The 14601-nt window shown below is 36.9% G+C and overlaps 2 protein-coding genes across 4 annotated transcripts in view; one reads left to right on the forward strand and one right to left on the reverse strand.

Annotated features, from left to right (window-relative positions):
* The first annotated feature begins 1876 nt into the window (after positions 1-1876).
* LOC131440535 (26S proteasome non-ATPase regulatory subunit 6) lies at positions 1877-3307 on the forward strand. The gene is made up of 2 exons (XM_058611899.1): positions 1877-1959; positions 2021-3307. The coding sequence occupies exon 2, from the start codon at positions 2068-2070 to the stop codon at positions 3235-3237; it is 1170 nt and encodes a 389-aa protein (XP_058467882.1). The 5' UTR covers positions 1877-1959; positions 2021-2067; the 3' UTR covers positions 3238-3307.
* Positions 3308-4734: 1427 nt separating this feature from the next.
* Positions 4735-14601, reverse strand: part of LOC131440541 (protein FAM50 homolog) — a 347038-nt gene continuing 337171 nt past the window's right edge. Inside the window, exons 2-4 of one of the 3 annotated variants that reach the window (XM_058611911.1) lie at positions 5987-6051; positions 5037-5916; positions 4735-4969 (exon numbers count right to left, since the gene is read on the reverse strand). In XM_058611911.1, coding sequence (XP_058467894.1) covers positions 4786-4969; positions 5037-5890 — 1038 coding nt within the window. In that variant the 5' untranslated portion in view covers positions 5891-5916; positions 5987-6051 and the 3' untranslated portion in view covers positions 4735-4785. Of the gene's footprint in view, positions 4983-5036; positions 5917-5986; positions 6148-14601 lie in introns of those variants that run through there. The other 2 variants (XM_058611910.1, XM_058611912.1) reach the window with 2 other exon arrangements.

The following is a 14601-nucleotide window of genomic DNA, read 5'->3' on the forward strand; positions in this document are numbered from 1 at the left end:
TAACCACAAAAAAATGTAAACAAAAACAAGAGATTCTCACTTAAAACGAAACCACTGAGTGTAGTTGGACCGCTGGCAGGTATTAAATTTATTCTTTCAGAGATCTGCCATAGCTGCATAATCTGCAGCTTGGCAGCTGCATAATCTTCAACTTTGCAGCTGGCGCGTTGTATTCTCGACACTTTTGGAGTACTTGTCTCATAACGAATATGTAATTCGTAGTGGCGTACCGTACCGGCCACGCAAATTATTCACTACTAAAAATTTGATTTTGGTTGTTTAAGGCAATAAAAAACTTCTCGTGTGTTATCTTCAGGGGGAATATATTCATTTAACTAAGCAAAAAAACTAAAACTAGTCCACCAAGCCGAATGAATGTAGATTTTTTGATAACTCGCTCCAGGCGACTTGTAACTTCACTAGTAATGATACTAACCGAATAATCATAATCAATCATAATTTCTTGGTGTGAGGGCAGTTTTGAACGCCGTTAATAAGGCGTCGACTTGCACTATAAGGAATTGTATAAATGTTTCCCCAGCTTCATACGATGCCAACTCTTCCTCAGCGAGGTTGTGATTGTGATTGATAAATTGGTCAACCCACGGATGCAAACGAGGTTTAAAAAATTTTTTGCACGTGTCTGTTCAACGTCACTAGTTTGTAATCGCCCTTGCTGGATTGAACTTTGAAGTGCCGATTGGGCTAGATCTATGTAACCGGTAGGTAAACCAGATTTCAGAAGTGATTTCAAAGCATTTATGAAGTCTAGTTCCAAGCAACTAGCAGCGTTATTAACAACAGCACACACTCCGTCTAGCGATTGCGTTCCACGTTCCACGTCGAATGCACTTCCGAATAATGAAAAAATACATCATCCAACATGTTGGAGCATTGCTGCCCCGTTTCAATGCTGTACAAAATTATCGCTTTCAGGACGCTTTCTTCATTGAAATAACGCTCTAAAAGTAAATATGTCCCAAGAATGTCCTGCATTTGCGTACTCAATCGGGACTTTTCAATCAACTCATTTAAAGAGAACTTTTTTCGAGATCGAACTAAATGCACAAAGCGATTAGAAAATCATTTATACGAATTAGAATATCATTTACACTTACCAAGCATCGGCGTTTGACAAACTTTATATACAATTCAGCCCTCGAATGAATTATTGTTATTTTTTGCAGTTTTTTGTAAGATTTTTAATAACCATGAAATGTGGAATTATTCCACAACTGTTTCAAACTGTTTGTTTATTTATTCTGGTGCTCCTTGGTAACTAGTTCATAGCAACTTAAACAGTGTTGCTCGAATAGTTAGTTTTTGTCATTTTCAAGGGGTCGCTAAATTTACGGTACCTGGTGGTAAATCGCTCACGAACACTTTTCATTCCGATTTTTCTTCGGAGTGTCTGGTCGTGTCGTCGGTTTTGCCATCTGCATTCGTTCAAACTCAAGTAAATGGGCGTTAAGCATCTTGGCGTCTATAAAATCTGTACTCTGTATTAAATCTGTATGAGCATGTAAAAATCTGTATAATGTGAATGACCAAACCTGCATCGGCCAGAAAAAGTCGAAAACACGTTTTCGTTCGGCACGTCAGTATAGACATTACATTTCGATGCAAAGAAAACAAGTGTTCTGTAAGTAGCAGAAACTTTACGTCTGCTTAGCGGTTCAAATTGAACTGCCGAGTTTTGCATAAAGCAGTTCAATTTGAACTGCTATGCACTGATGAGTCAAAAACGAAACGTAATCATATCAAAATCGGTTAACCCCTGAATGAATAATACTGGTTTCCTATGAAAATATCTGGCATCTCTGGTCGAAACGAGGAAAATCTGACATTTGCCAGATAAATCTGGAATAATGGCAACGCTGTCTCCCGACGATGTTAGAAATTACCTGGCATCTCTGAATTTGAATGATATTGCTCATTTTGAAGTTATCGACATACGGAGTAAGTCTGAAGTAATAAGAATATACTTTTAAATTGATATTTCATTACGTATCTCTTATAGTTTTTGCATTTTCGAATACCACACTGCAAAAGCACAAACAACTCGAAATGCCGATCGAAAATCTTGAAGAACAAGGCTTAGAGAAGAATCCAAATCTTGAGTTGTCGCAGATCAAATTTTTGCTAAGCTTGCCAGAATATAGTCAGGATAAATTACTGGTCGACAAATTGCAAACCGCGATAAAAACAGACCAGATGGCTCCTTGGTATGAAGAAGTGTGCAACGAACTTGGCTGGAATATTGACCAACAATTGCTTTCTGATATGAAGGAAGTTAATCGGAAAAAGTTGGATGAATTAGATGCTGTCATTGAAGATGCAGAAAAAAATCTTGGAGAAATGGAAGTCAGAGAAGCTAACTTGAAAAAATCGGAATACCTTTGTCGAATTGGCGATAAGGAGGGAGCCATTTCGGCGTTCAGAAAAACCTATGATAAAACTGTTTCCCTAGGACACCGTTTGGATATTGTGTTCCACAACATACGTATTGGTCTTTTTTATCTGGATCATGATCTTATCACAAGAAACATTGAAAAGGCTAAAACCTTAATTGAAGAAGGCGGAGATTGGGACCGGCGCAACCGCTTAAAAGTTTATCAGGGAGCATATTGTGTTGCGATTCGAGATTTCAAGTCGGCCGCAAATTTCTTTTTGGATACCGTCAGCACATTCACCAGTTACGAACTGATGGATTACGCTTCTTTCGTGCGGTACACTGTTTATGTATCTATTATCAGTCTCCCAAGAAACGAACTCAGAGATAAAGTGGTAAAAGGTGCTGAAATTCAGGAGGTACTCCATCAACTTCCTGATGTAAAAGAATATCTATTTTCTCTATATAACTGTCATTATTCGGAGTTTTTCAAGAATCTTGCGTTAGTTGAAACTGTTTTGCGGAAAGATATTCTTTTCCATCCACATTATCGTTTTTATGTACGTGAGATGAGAATTCTTGCTTATACCCAATTATTGGAGTCTTATCGTTCCCTTACTCTCCAATACATGGCTGATGCATTTGGGGTAAATGTAGATTATATTGACGGCGAATTATCAAGATTTATTGCTGCAGGACGTCTTCACTGTAAAGTGGATCGTGTAGGTGGAATAGTCGAAACTAATCGACCAGACAGTAAAAACTGGCAATATCAAGCCACGATCAAGCAGGGTGATATACTACTCAACCGTGTGCAAAAACTTAGTAGGGTCATCAACATCTAGAAAAGTATCTTACTTATGTATTAATTATATTGCATCAAAATCGATAATAAACTCATTTTTTTTACGCAAATGCTTACGGTTTTGTGAACTATATGAACTGCTTAATCATACCCGAATTAAAACACTATATGCACTTCAATGCAATAAAATAAATAATGTTGTTTAGATCCAGTTTTATAAAGAGTTGGATGCAATTCAATTCGTAAAAGACAATAACAATAAGCACTATGTGGAGCACGAAAGCAATAAGTACAACATTCCAGTATATATGGAAGATAGTGCTATAGAAGTGCGTATGCATGATCTTCCCTCAAGCGTCATCGATCCTTATATTCGTGAAACTATGTATTATACGGAGAGATTCTCTCTTTTTTAATACAGAAAAGTGGAAGAACTTTTTCACCGGTATTCTAAATGACGTACTAGCAACGAAATCAACAACAATACCACCGATGCGGTGATGGATGACGAGACGAACCACGAACAAACTGTCCCTCAATCCTCGCAGTAGGGAAATGGAAGCTCCTCTCCCATTAGAAAAAGGGTGACAACGAGATTTAATACAAAAAAAAATCTAAAACTCAGCTCAATCGGCCACGTATAGCTTGCACGCAAATAGGCCTGAATAAAAAATATCTTTTAAATAAATAGGGAAGGTACAAGTGGAAACATTGATACATATACAATTTTATATAAAGCACTATATATTTATTCGGTTTTAAGAAAGGTCATGGTCCCTCGGTATGGATAGGAAGAAGTAGAGACGCTAACTCCCCATTGTTAAAATTTAATGTTAAATGTTAAAGGATATTGAGCGTATTCTATTCGCCACTTAACGGAGCTATTTTATATGTTGTTAATATGTTTACGTTTCGTCTTTGACTCATCAGTTCAAATTAAACTGCTTTATGCAAAACTCGGCAGTTCAATTTGAACCGCTAAGCAGACGTAAAGTTTCTGCTACTTACAGAACACTTGTTTTCTTTGCATCGAAATGTAATGTCTATACTGACGTGCCGAACGAAAACGTGTTTTCGCCTTTTTCTGGCCGATGCAGGTTTGGTCATTCAGGGGTTAGCCAATTTTTGTGCTAGGGCACATAACCGATTTTGATATGTTTACGTTTCGTCTTCGACTCATCAGTGCATAGCAGTTCAATTTGAACTGCTTTATGCAAAACTCGGCAGCTCAATTTGAACCGCTAAGCAGACGTAAAGTTTCTGCTATTTACAGAACACTTTTTTTTCTTTGCATCGAAATGCAATGTCTGTACTGTCATATAATGTTGTTTTAGGAAGGATATTTTGGAACGTTCCCGTAATGTGTAAGCGTAATTGATCGTTCCGAACTTTTTCTGAACGTGGAGCAAATGCAAGTAAGACCGGAACAGTAGATGTTTAAATGATGTCTCGTGTGTTCGGATAAGGTATCCTGGATTAAATCGAGGAACGTAAATCAAGATTTTAAAATTTTCATGACATCATATTAAACAAACAGTTTGTTGTACAATATTTATTTAAAAGATTACGGAAGCTTAATTATACGAAATTATTTTTTACATTTATCCTTAATCGTATATTTATCGTAAATTTTTGCTGGGTCGTATGGTTCCCATCGAGAAGCAGGAAAAATATGTTTATTTCTTTCATACCAAGAACGCAAAAGGACTTTTCCTGCGTGAGATTCTTCCTTTTCGACAGTTGCGTCGCTAATCATCCGAATGTCGTCTTTGCTGTAATGAATTTCTTAGTATTACGTTAGATCATAGAAAAGTTGAAATGCTTATAATTATGACCTACACATCGAAATTGAATAAAGGGCCACTTTTTCCACGAGCTTTCGTAACTATGAAATCGTAAAAAGTATAATGATGCGGAAGAATCAAATCTTCTTTAACATACATGAGTTGATCAGCCATAACAGTTTTCAACTCACTAAATTCTTTGCGAAGCATTTCCAGACATTTTTGCAAGAATTGGTATATTGAATTTCCTTTTTTCATAGTGACACATTTTCGATGCCCCGATCCATCCCAATAACTGAAAGTGATCATTATTTCTTGATCTTTCAGCGTAGCCTGCTTCATTGCCCATTCCTGACGAAGCTCTTCTCTTAACGTATTGTCCATTTCTTCACGTTCGCGATCTGGGAGAAATGAAGTATCGACATCAGGATTCTTTCTTATCTTTTTTATTTTATGTTCATTGCGTTCCTCGGTTTGCCATTTCTTTGGCTTGATATCAAACGCATCATTTTCTTCTAATTCATCATCTTCGCCATCGCTGGGATTAAATGACAAAGCTTGAATTTGTCGTTTCTGACGATCTTTTTCAGCTTGTTTTGCCTCCAGAGCGCGCAACTTTTCGCGATCTTTTTCTTCCTTCTTCTGGGCTAGTTTTTTCTCACGTTCCCGAACGATATCTTCTTGCTTTTGTTTCATTTCATCTAAGGTTACCAAACCAATAGTCGAAGTTTTAAGTTGTTGTTCGACGGCGTCATAATGAGTAGCGAATTTGTTCTCAATATTACTAACTTTTAAATCTTCCTCAATCTTTTTCTTACGAAATTCAATCTCTTGCTGTGCAATCTCTCGTTTTTTCATCAATTGCATAGCACGGCCGCCTTCACTGGCAGCACCTTTGTAATAAGCCATTGTTGAATTTGATTATTTCCTCAGATCTGTGGACATTACAAATTTTCCAAGTTTCAATACAAATTTCCGGGATTTATTATATCAATCAATATGTACCTGTACGAGCAATCAAAATATATCTATGGTAGTGTTTATACCTCACTGATTGTTGATATAGCAATTATTGTGAATCGATTATATTTAATATTAATCTAACAATTCCGTCACTGCGATCTTCAGAGGTATTCAACAACAATGCAATATTGATTTTTCTGACAGTTCACTTACCACCACCACACTGCAAATGAGATTGGTTTTTTTGTTACATGGGTTACATGCAGCGTTGCCAGGTTGCCAGATTAATCTGGCAAATACCAGATTTTTCTCGCTTAGCCAGACACTCAAACCGACGACACGACCTGCCACTCGACTATCAAAACTGTATCGCAAATTTAACTACCCCTCAGTAACTGGTAATGTCAAAACGAAATCGCTTGAAAAAATGTTGGAACTGGCAACACAAGTTGGTGAATTATTGATTTTGAAAAACAGTTACCAGTAGCCTTGGTAACTACATATGGAATGTAAACAAAAACAAGAGTCTCACTTAAAACGAAACCACTGAGTGTAGTTGGCCCGCTGGCAGGTATTAAGTCTATTCTTTCAGAAAGTTTGGAGTCATTTTTGCTCAATTTTGATTCAATTTGCATCTTTAATTTTTATTAAAAAGTAAAAGTTATTAAAGCATAAAAATATATATATATTGTAAATAATTCAAGAATATCACCAAATTAACACTAGCATCTTCGTGAAGTCGAAAGTGATTTTAACTTCAATTTACTCTTAATTTCGTTTGGTATTCAGTGGACATGTCTTACGATAGTTTTTCATTTGCTTCTGTATCTGTATTAAATATAAATTAAATATTAAATCGATTTGCGGATATGATTGCATCTCTTCAATTAACGACTGTATAATATTTACGTACCATGGAAGACTTAGCGAATTAAACCAGATTTCCACTAAAATATGGAATTTCAATTTTTCCGTTTTCGATCGCCTGTCGTTCTTGTTGGTTTATTAAATAGAGTGCATCCTTACGATTTCAACTATAATTGCTCATGAAAATACGGATGACCCATTCCCATATCAGAACTATATCAATAAATTCCGTAAACTACAAAAAGATATGAAAATATACAATATTACTTTATTTATGCTCTTATTACCTCCCATTTTTGTTGTACTGGGGCCATTTTTTTCTTCCAGGAAAAAGATACAAAAATTCAAATCGGTGGAATTATTCCACAACTATTTTAAACTGTTTGTTTATTTATTCTATGGTGCTCCTTGGTAACTATTTCATAGCAACTTAAACAGTGTTGCTCGAATAGTTAGTTTTTGACATTTTCAAGGGGTCGCTATATTTATGGTAACTGGTGGTAAATCGCTCACGAACACTTTTTAATCCGATTTTTCTTCGGAGTTTCTGGTCGTGTCGTCGCTCAAACTAACCAGACCTTTTGCCAGATTTTCCAAATTTTCCCAGATTCTCCAAATTTTCTTAGATTTTGCCAGATTTTGCTAGATCTTTACGGTTTTGGCCTCTATACAATAAGTTGGTTTTTGTTCACTGAAAATGAAGCCCGGTGAAAATTTCCTTGTATACCCGTAAAAATATAAACCATTGATTTTACAGCATAAACAATTGATTCATAATACATTTCATTGTATCTTGACAAGATTTTTTTCATTTCCAACGATTCAATATATTGTTCCTACGATTCTACAATAGAATTTATTGTACACGTGGTGTTTCAAACAATATGCAAACTGTACATTTTATTGTTTTCCAAGAAAACATGTATGAGAAAACTTTACGATTTACGATGCTTAACAACCTATACATTCTATTGTAAAAAGCATATTCACAATTGATTGAATAGTGTATAACAATACATTAAAATATTTTTCAATGGTTAAAGCAAAATTGTGGCAGGTTTTGTGACAGCAAATCGTATTGTTTTCCAACAATATTTTTTATTCGGGTATAGTAGACCCAGACAAATCCAGATAAGTTTTGTAGTTTTATCAGATTATTGAAAAAATAGCCTGGCAACTCTGGTTAGATGGCTTAGGCCGAGATGCCAGGTAAAAGTTTCAAATATCTTTAATTCACCGCCGTAATGCCCCGTTTACACTTCTGCTGGCTGCCAGCATGCTGGTGTCAGTGTACTGCCCTCTTACGAAAAAAAACGTTCAACGGTGGTCCTTCGTTGGTCTAATACTTTGGGTCTATAAGAGGGCAGGACACTGACACCAGCATGCTGGCAGCCAGCAGAAGTGTAAACGGGGCATAAATCTGCCTATACCATGCCCACCAGCTGAGACAAGAACCTTTTCAGAAGAATATTTACTAAACAGCTACCGCAGCGCCATCTACTTCTGATAAACAAGCCCCACCCCACCAGCTAAGGGAAGTATTCAGTAAAAATTAATTGTAATCGAAAAAAGTCAAAATTAACCCCACCAGAAAGAAGTGAATGATGCGAATTTGACTTCATATTTCTGGAACCGGAAGTCAGGTCCAAACAACATCAAGGATGGCTTTTATCGTATCAAAGAACGCTCACCAGAAACTCTTCACACGATTGAATCAGTGTCATCAAAGAGAGACCGATATCATCGCTACAACAAAAACCCGGCATGGCTCATTTAACATAGAATAGACACCAGTGCGAGAGCGAATTTCGTTCGATGACATTTCTGAGAATCAAATGTTAGCACGCTGCTGTGGGGATCCTCTCTGTAGCAACAAACAGTCGCTTATTCTCGTTTCGCGATCCGATTCTATACAGGCAGTTGATAATTGCGATAGAATAATTTTACTATTGCCGTTTATTCTAACTATGTGCATATAACCTTTGTATAAGTTGTGTCTATGAAAATGTCTGTGAATGCTCCACACAAGGGTTTTGAAATATTGCAACTTAGTATGAGAATCATCAAGTTCAATCATCGATTCGATTTTCTGCGATAATTGTCAACTTGCAATTCTCTCTTGGGAAATTCCACACAGCAACGATCATTATCAGACTGTAATTTTGTTAAGGGCCGTAAAATACTCAGAGTATGAAGTGGAGCTAAGAAATGCTCCACACAAGGGTTTTGAAATATTGCAACCTAGTATGAGAATCATCAAGTTCAATTATCGATTCGATTTTCTGCGATAATTGTCAACTTGCGATTCTCTCTTGGGAAATTCCACACAGCAACGATCATTATCAGACTGCAATTTTGTTAAGGGCCGTGAAATACTCAGAGTATGAAGTGGAGCTAAGAAATGTAGAAAAATTCTCTCGCGATTCATGCATTGAGAGTCTCGAGTTCTTGTAGCATCTTGTACCGGATTGAAAATGTTGTATACAATATAGATAGCAATATAGCAGCTTCTGTCAAATTTTCGGCAATCACCAACACTGAACAACATCCAGGAATTTGGTATGGGACCACAAGACTTTTCATTTGAATCTAAATTTGTTAAAATCGGTGCAACCATCTTTGAGAAAAGTTAGTGCAAAAGAACGTTACATACACACACACACACACACACACACACACACACACACATATATATATATATATATATATATATATATATATATATATATATATATATATATATATATATATATATATATATATATATATATATATAAACAAAAAAATACATTTTGCGTACTCGACGAACTGAGTCGAGATGTATATGAAACTCAGCCCTCCGAGCCTCGATTCAAAAGTCGGTTTTCAGAGAAATTGAAACGAAATCTTTATGCTGTAATATTTTATCTATATAGTATCCAATTTTGAGCTCCCCGATATGGGTCAGACCAAAGATAAAGTTAAGACTACGAAGTCCCATATAAATCAAAGAAAAAAGCATGTTCAGTAATCGTGAACCCGTGAACTCTGTAATAACACATGGATCAATAAGTCCCGAAACTAAAGCAGAGATGGCGCTTGTAGTAAACAGGTAACCACGTCTTTCTAGAGTACTAACCTTTGCTTGAAACGGGTCAAAATTTTAAGTTGATCCGACCAGAAACAGCTGAGTTATCGAGGTTGGAGTAAAGTCGTTTTGTAGTTTGTTTAAAACATGAAAAAAACCGAGTTTCGTGTTTTGATAAAACATTGTTTTCAATGGGTAAAAACACCGTGCAAGCGAAACAATGGATTGCAAAAAGGTATCCGTACTCTTGTCCATCAATAGCAACGATTTGTCGGTGGTTCGCCGAGTTTAAACGTGGTCGTACCGACACAAATGACGCGGAACGCTCGGGTAGACCTGTGGAAGCCGTTACACCAGAAAATGTGAGTGAAGTGACAAAAATTATAATGAAAGATCGTAAAGTGAAGCTCCGTGAGATTGCTGAGATGACACAGATATCATATGGAAGTGTATTTGCTATCCTTAATGAAAAATTGAGCATGAAAAAGGTTTTTTCCAAGTGGGTGCCGCGATTGCTTTCGATGGAACAAAAACAGCAACGAGTCGATGATTCAGAAAGCAGTTTATCGAAAGAAAAAAACGTTGGAACCATTGTATCACCCTAAAAGGTGATTATGTTGATGAATAAAAAAAAAATTTGCAAAAAAAATGTTGTTTCCATTGTTAGTCTCGGGACTTATTGATCCATGTGTTAGTATACTTTTATTAATGCCTCGTTTACACTTCTGCTCGGAGGGCTACCCTCTTAGGAAAAAATGTTCAACTGTGGTCCAATGATCCAACGTATTAGACCAACAAAGGACCACCGTTGAACGTTTTTTTCCTAAGAGGGCAGTACACTGGCACCAGCATGCTGGCAGCCAGCAGAAGTGTAAACGGGGCATAACGTCGATAAACATAGAAAAGCGTCCCAGAAATACCATGGTTACGCAACAATACCGAAAGAAAATAAACAAAACTTAGCCAATTTTTCGTAAAAGATTTCTTGATATGATTGCTTCTAAAGTGAATTAAAACGTCTTACACTAATTAAATATTTGGCTAGTTGAGTATAATAAATTATTTCTACATTCGAATACAAAGAACCGCGGAAAGTGCTGCGAGATTGTTCGATATCATGCATATTTGAACACGATTTGTTACTAATACGAAAACAAACAATAGTTCAACTAATCATTGAACTGCGACTGACGGTGATTCGAATTCATCGAGGTGTTCTAAATGAATGGTACATGAAAAATAATTGACTATTCCATCAAAAAGAGGTACTTCCGAAACCGGAATCTGGGAACCGGTATAATCGAAGTTGGTTTGAGAAAAGTGGGAACTGGGAACCATTTTTGAGTTTGTTTAAAATGGCAAACAATCTTCGGTCATTCATCAACCATGACTACCGGTTGGAATAGTTTTGAGACAAGTTATTTTACTTTTTATTTCCGGTGCTTCCGGAATCGGGAACCGAAAACCAGCATAGCCGGGATCATGTTGTTTGGTTGTCTATTGACAATGGCTGCCGATTGCAATAGTTTCAATGCCAATTTAGATTTTTTACGTGTTTTGACTCGCCGCTTCAAGTGACGGTATCCAATTTCGAACACACGTCAACCTATACTATAATTCCGAAACCGGAAGTCGGATCCGGATGAAATTTGGAAGTATTGTATGAGATCATGCGACCTTTCATTTGAATATAAGTTTGTTGAAATCGGACACGCCATCTCTGAGAAAAGTGAGGAAGTAATTAAAAAAATATTTTTTTCACTAATCACACTGTAACTCCGGAACCGGAAGTCGGATCAAAATAAAACTTAGGAACTTTGTAAAGGACAATTGTACCTTTAATTTGAATTTAAGTTTGTGAAAATCGGATCAGCCGTCTCTGAGAAAAGTAAGTGCACTTATTTTCTTTTTTTGCACATATCACCTTGCAATTCCGTAATCGGAAGTCGAATTGGAATAAAATTCAAGAACTTTGTGTGAGGTTACAAGACCTTTCATTTAAATCTAAGTTCATGAACATCAGTTCAGGCATCTCCGAGAAAAGTGAGTACAAAAAAATGATAGATACACACACACACACACACACACACACACACACACACACACACACACACACACACATACACACACACACACACACACACACACACACACACACACACACACACACACACACACACACACACACACACACATAAATACACACATACAGACAGAGTTGGTTGGATTCTTCAATAGATTTTGATGCTCCGGTAACTAACAGGTCAGCTTAAAACTCTCGGCGATAAATATTTTGGCCCAATTCGAAGCGCTTGATTTGTTGATGAATTGGCCACATTTAACTTGATTCGAGAACATTACTTCGATATTGTACGCTTAAAAATTAATTCATTTGTCGACGGGGCGAAACACTGCGCCTCCCACCACGAATATTGATAGACGGTGACGATATCGAGGTGGTTGGCGAGTTTGTGTATTTGGGCTCACTGGTGACCGCCGATAATGACACCAGCAGAGAAATTCAGAGACGTATTTTGGCAGGGAATCGTGCGTACTTTGGACTCAGAAAACCTTCGATCGAGAAAAGTACGCCACCGCTCGAAATTGACCATCTACAAAACGCTTATTAAGCCGGTTGTTTTCTATGGCCACGAGACCTTGACTATGTTGGCAGAGGACCAAGGCGCCCTCAGTGTTTTCGAAAGAAAAGTACTGAGGACCATCTATGGCGGAGTGCAGATGGAAGACGGAACGTGGAGACGGCGTATGAATCACAAATTGCAACAGCTGCTAGTAGAACCACCCATCGTACGGACAACTAAAATCGGACGTCTACGATCAGCTGAGCATGTCATAAGGATGTCGGACGACATTCCAGTGAAAATGGTTCTTGAATCTAATCCCACTGGTACAAGAAGAAGAGGAGCGCAGCGAGCAAGGTGGATCGCTCAAGTAGAGGGTGATCTCAGAAGCATCCGTGCCTGAGTGGCTGGCGACGAACAGCCATGGACCGAGTTATGTGGAGACGTTTGCTTGATACAGCAAAGGACACCCCAGGACTATAGCTGTTAGGTAAGGTAAGGTAAGGTAAGGTGGTCGACGGGGTCGTGTGCACACTGGACTCTTCATTTACATGCGATACGGTGACTTGCAAATGGATTCAGTTCAATATTGCGTTATGAATATGATCATAGATACATCTTTTTCCTTAAATATGCCAAAAACACAATTAAATGTGTTTTAGCATTACCTAATAACTACTATTATTGATCCAAATAATAATCATGTAATCTAACTTAATGATTAGAAACTGACATGGTCCGATCAAGTAAAATCCAAACTAAGTGTAACAAGAACAATAAATCGTTATGCAGTACCAATTTGATCAAGTTGTTATTCCACCATATAACATATCAAAGATAAACTCAAGATAAGGTGATCTGCAATTTTACATGTATCATTTGAATAGGACCCCTCGAGAAACTCGCTCCAGTTCAATTATCATTTGCATCAAAACAACGTGCGTTTAATCGCTTCATGCGTTGTAACTATGACAATATTCTTTCATGTCACTAGTTTTTCGTTGGAGTTGTTAGTAGAATATTGTCACTAATAGTACTGTTGTTGTACCGTTTAATTCTACTATGTGACGTCATTACACTCTCACAAAGTCACTATTTTCACAAAAGTGTATCAAACGTTATACTACGCGAGTAAAGTCTAACATAAAAATGAGAACGAAATGAAATCTGATTATGATAGCAACATCAGATTGAAATCCTAATGTGATATCGACTAATCAAATTTTCAATTGATATCACATTATGTTATCACTTTGTTATTCGCTTTAAAAAAAACCCTTCTTAATACACCTAGTGGTGTGATAATGCCTTTCTCTTTCTTCAGAACAGTCTCATAAAAACATTTTTTATCTTTTTATTAAATAATTTGTGACACTAATTTGGGCTCATTTTTGGCACCAATTGATTCAGATTGAATCGAGTAGTTCACAAAAGCATTCTTCAGTGTTTATATAACATAGTAGGCATCATTTTTAGAATCAAGCGCTTGACATTTGCGTTGCCTTAGTCCACTTAGTGGAATTTTCATAGATCTTGAAAAATCACCATAGGGGGGAGTACATGAAATTTCCGAAATCGAAAAAAAAATTTTGATGCCAAAAGTCATAGAATTGCATGAAACGTCGAGATTTAGTATCATCTCAAAAAAACAAAGTCGATATTTTCAAAAACAATTTTTTTTGGGATAACACTAAATCTCGACGTTTCGATTACGGAAATTTCATGTACTCCCCGCTATAGTGCTTTTTCAATATCGAAAATTTTCAACATTTAACCGTTGGGCAGTACCCCTTACCCATGTCCGATTTAGCTCAAATTTTGCATGAGGACTTTTTTCGAGGTGCTTAAACTTTTGAACAATAGCGCTTTACGAAATTAGAGGTGATCCCAAAACATTGGCACCCTTATATACATTAGAGCGGTAAAAAACAACGTGTTTTGCCGGTTACGTCAATTATACCATTATATCTCCAGAACCAAAAGTCACATTCATTGGATCTCTAAACTTGATCAATAACTCGACAGTAGCTTTCAAATAAACATAAGTTTGTTAAAAGCGTTTCCGCCATCTCTGAGGAAATTGAGCGCGTAAAAATACAAATAGCCTATGAAATACGCGGTTGAAGATCGAGGAATTGGCC

Source organism: Malaya genurostris, chromosome 1 (assembly GCF_030247185.1).
Source record: "Malaya genurostris strain Urasoe2022 chromosome 1, Malgen_1.1, whole genome shotgun sequence".
Taxonomy (NCBI): domain Eukaryota; kingdom Metazoa; phylum Arthropoda; class Insecta; order Diptera; family Culicidae; genus Malaya; species Malaya genurostris.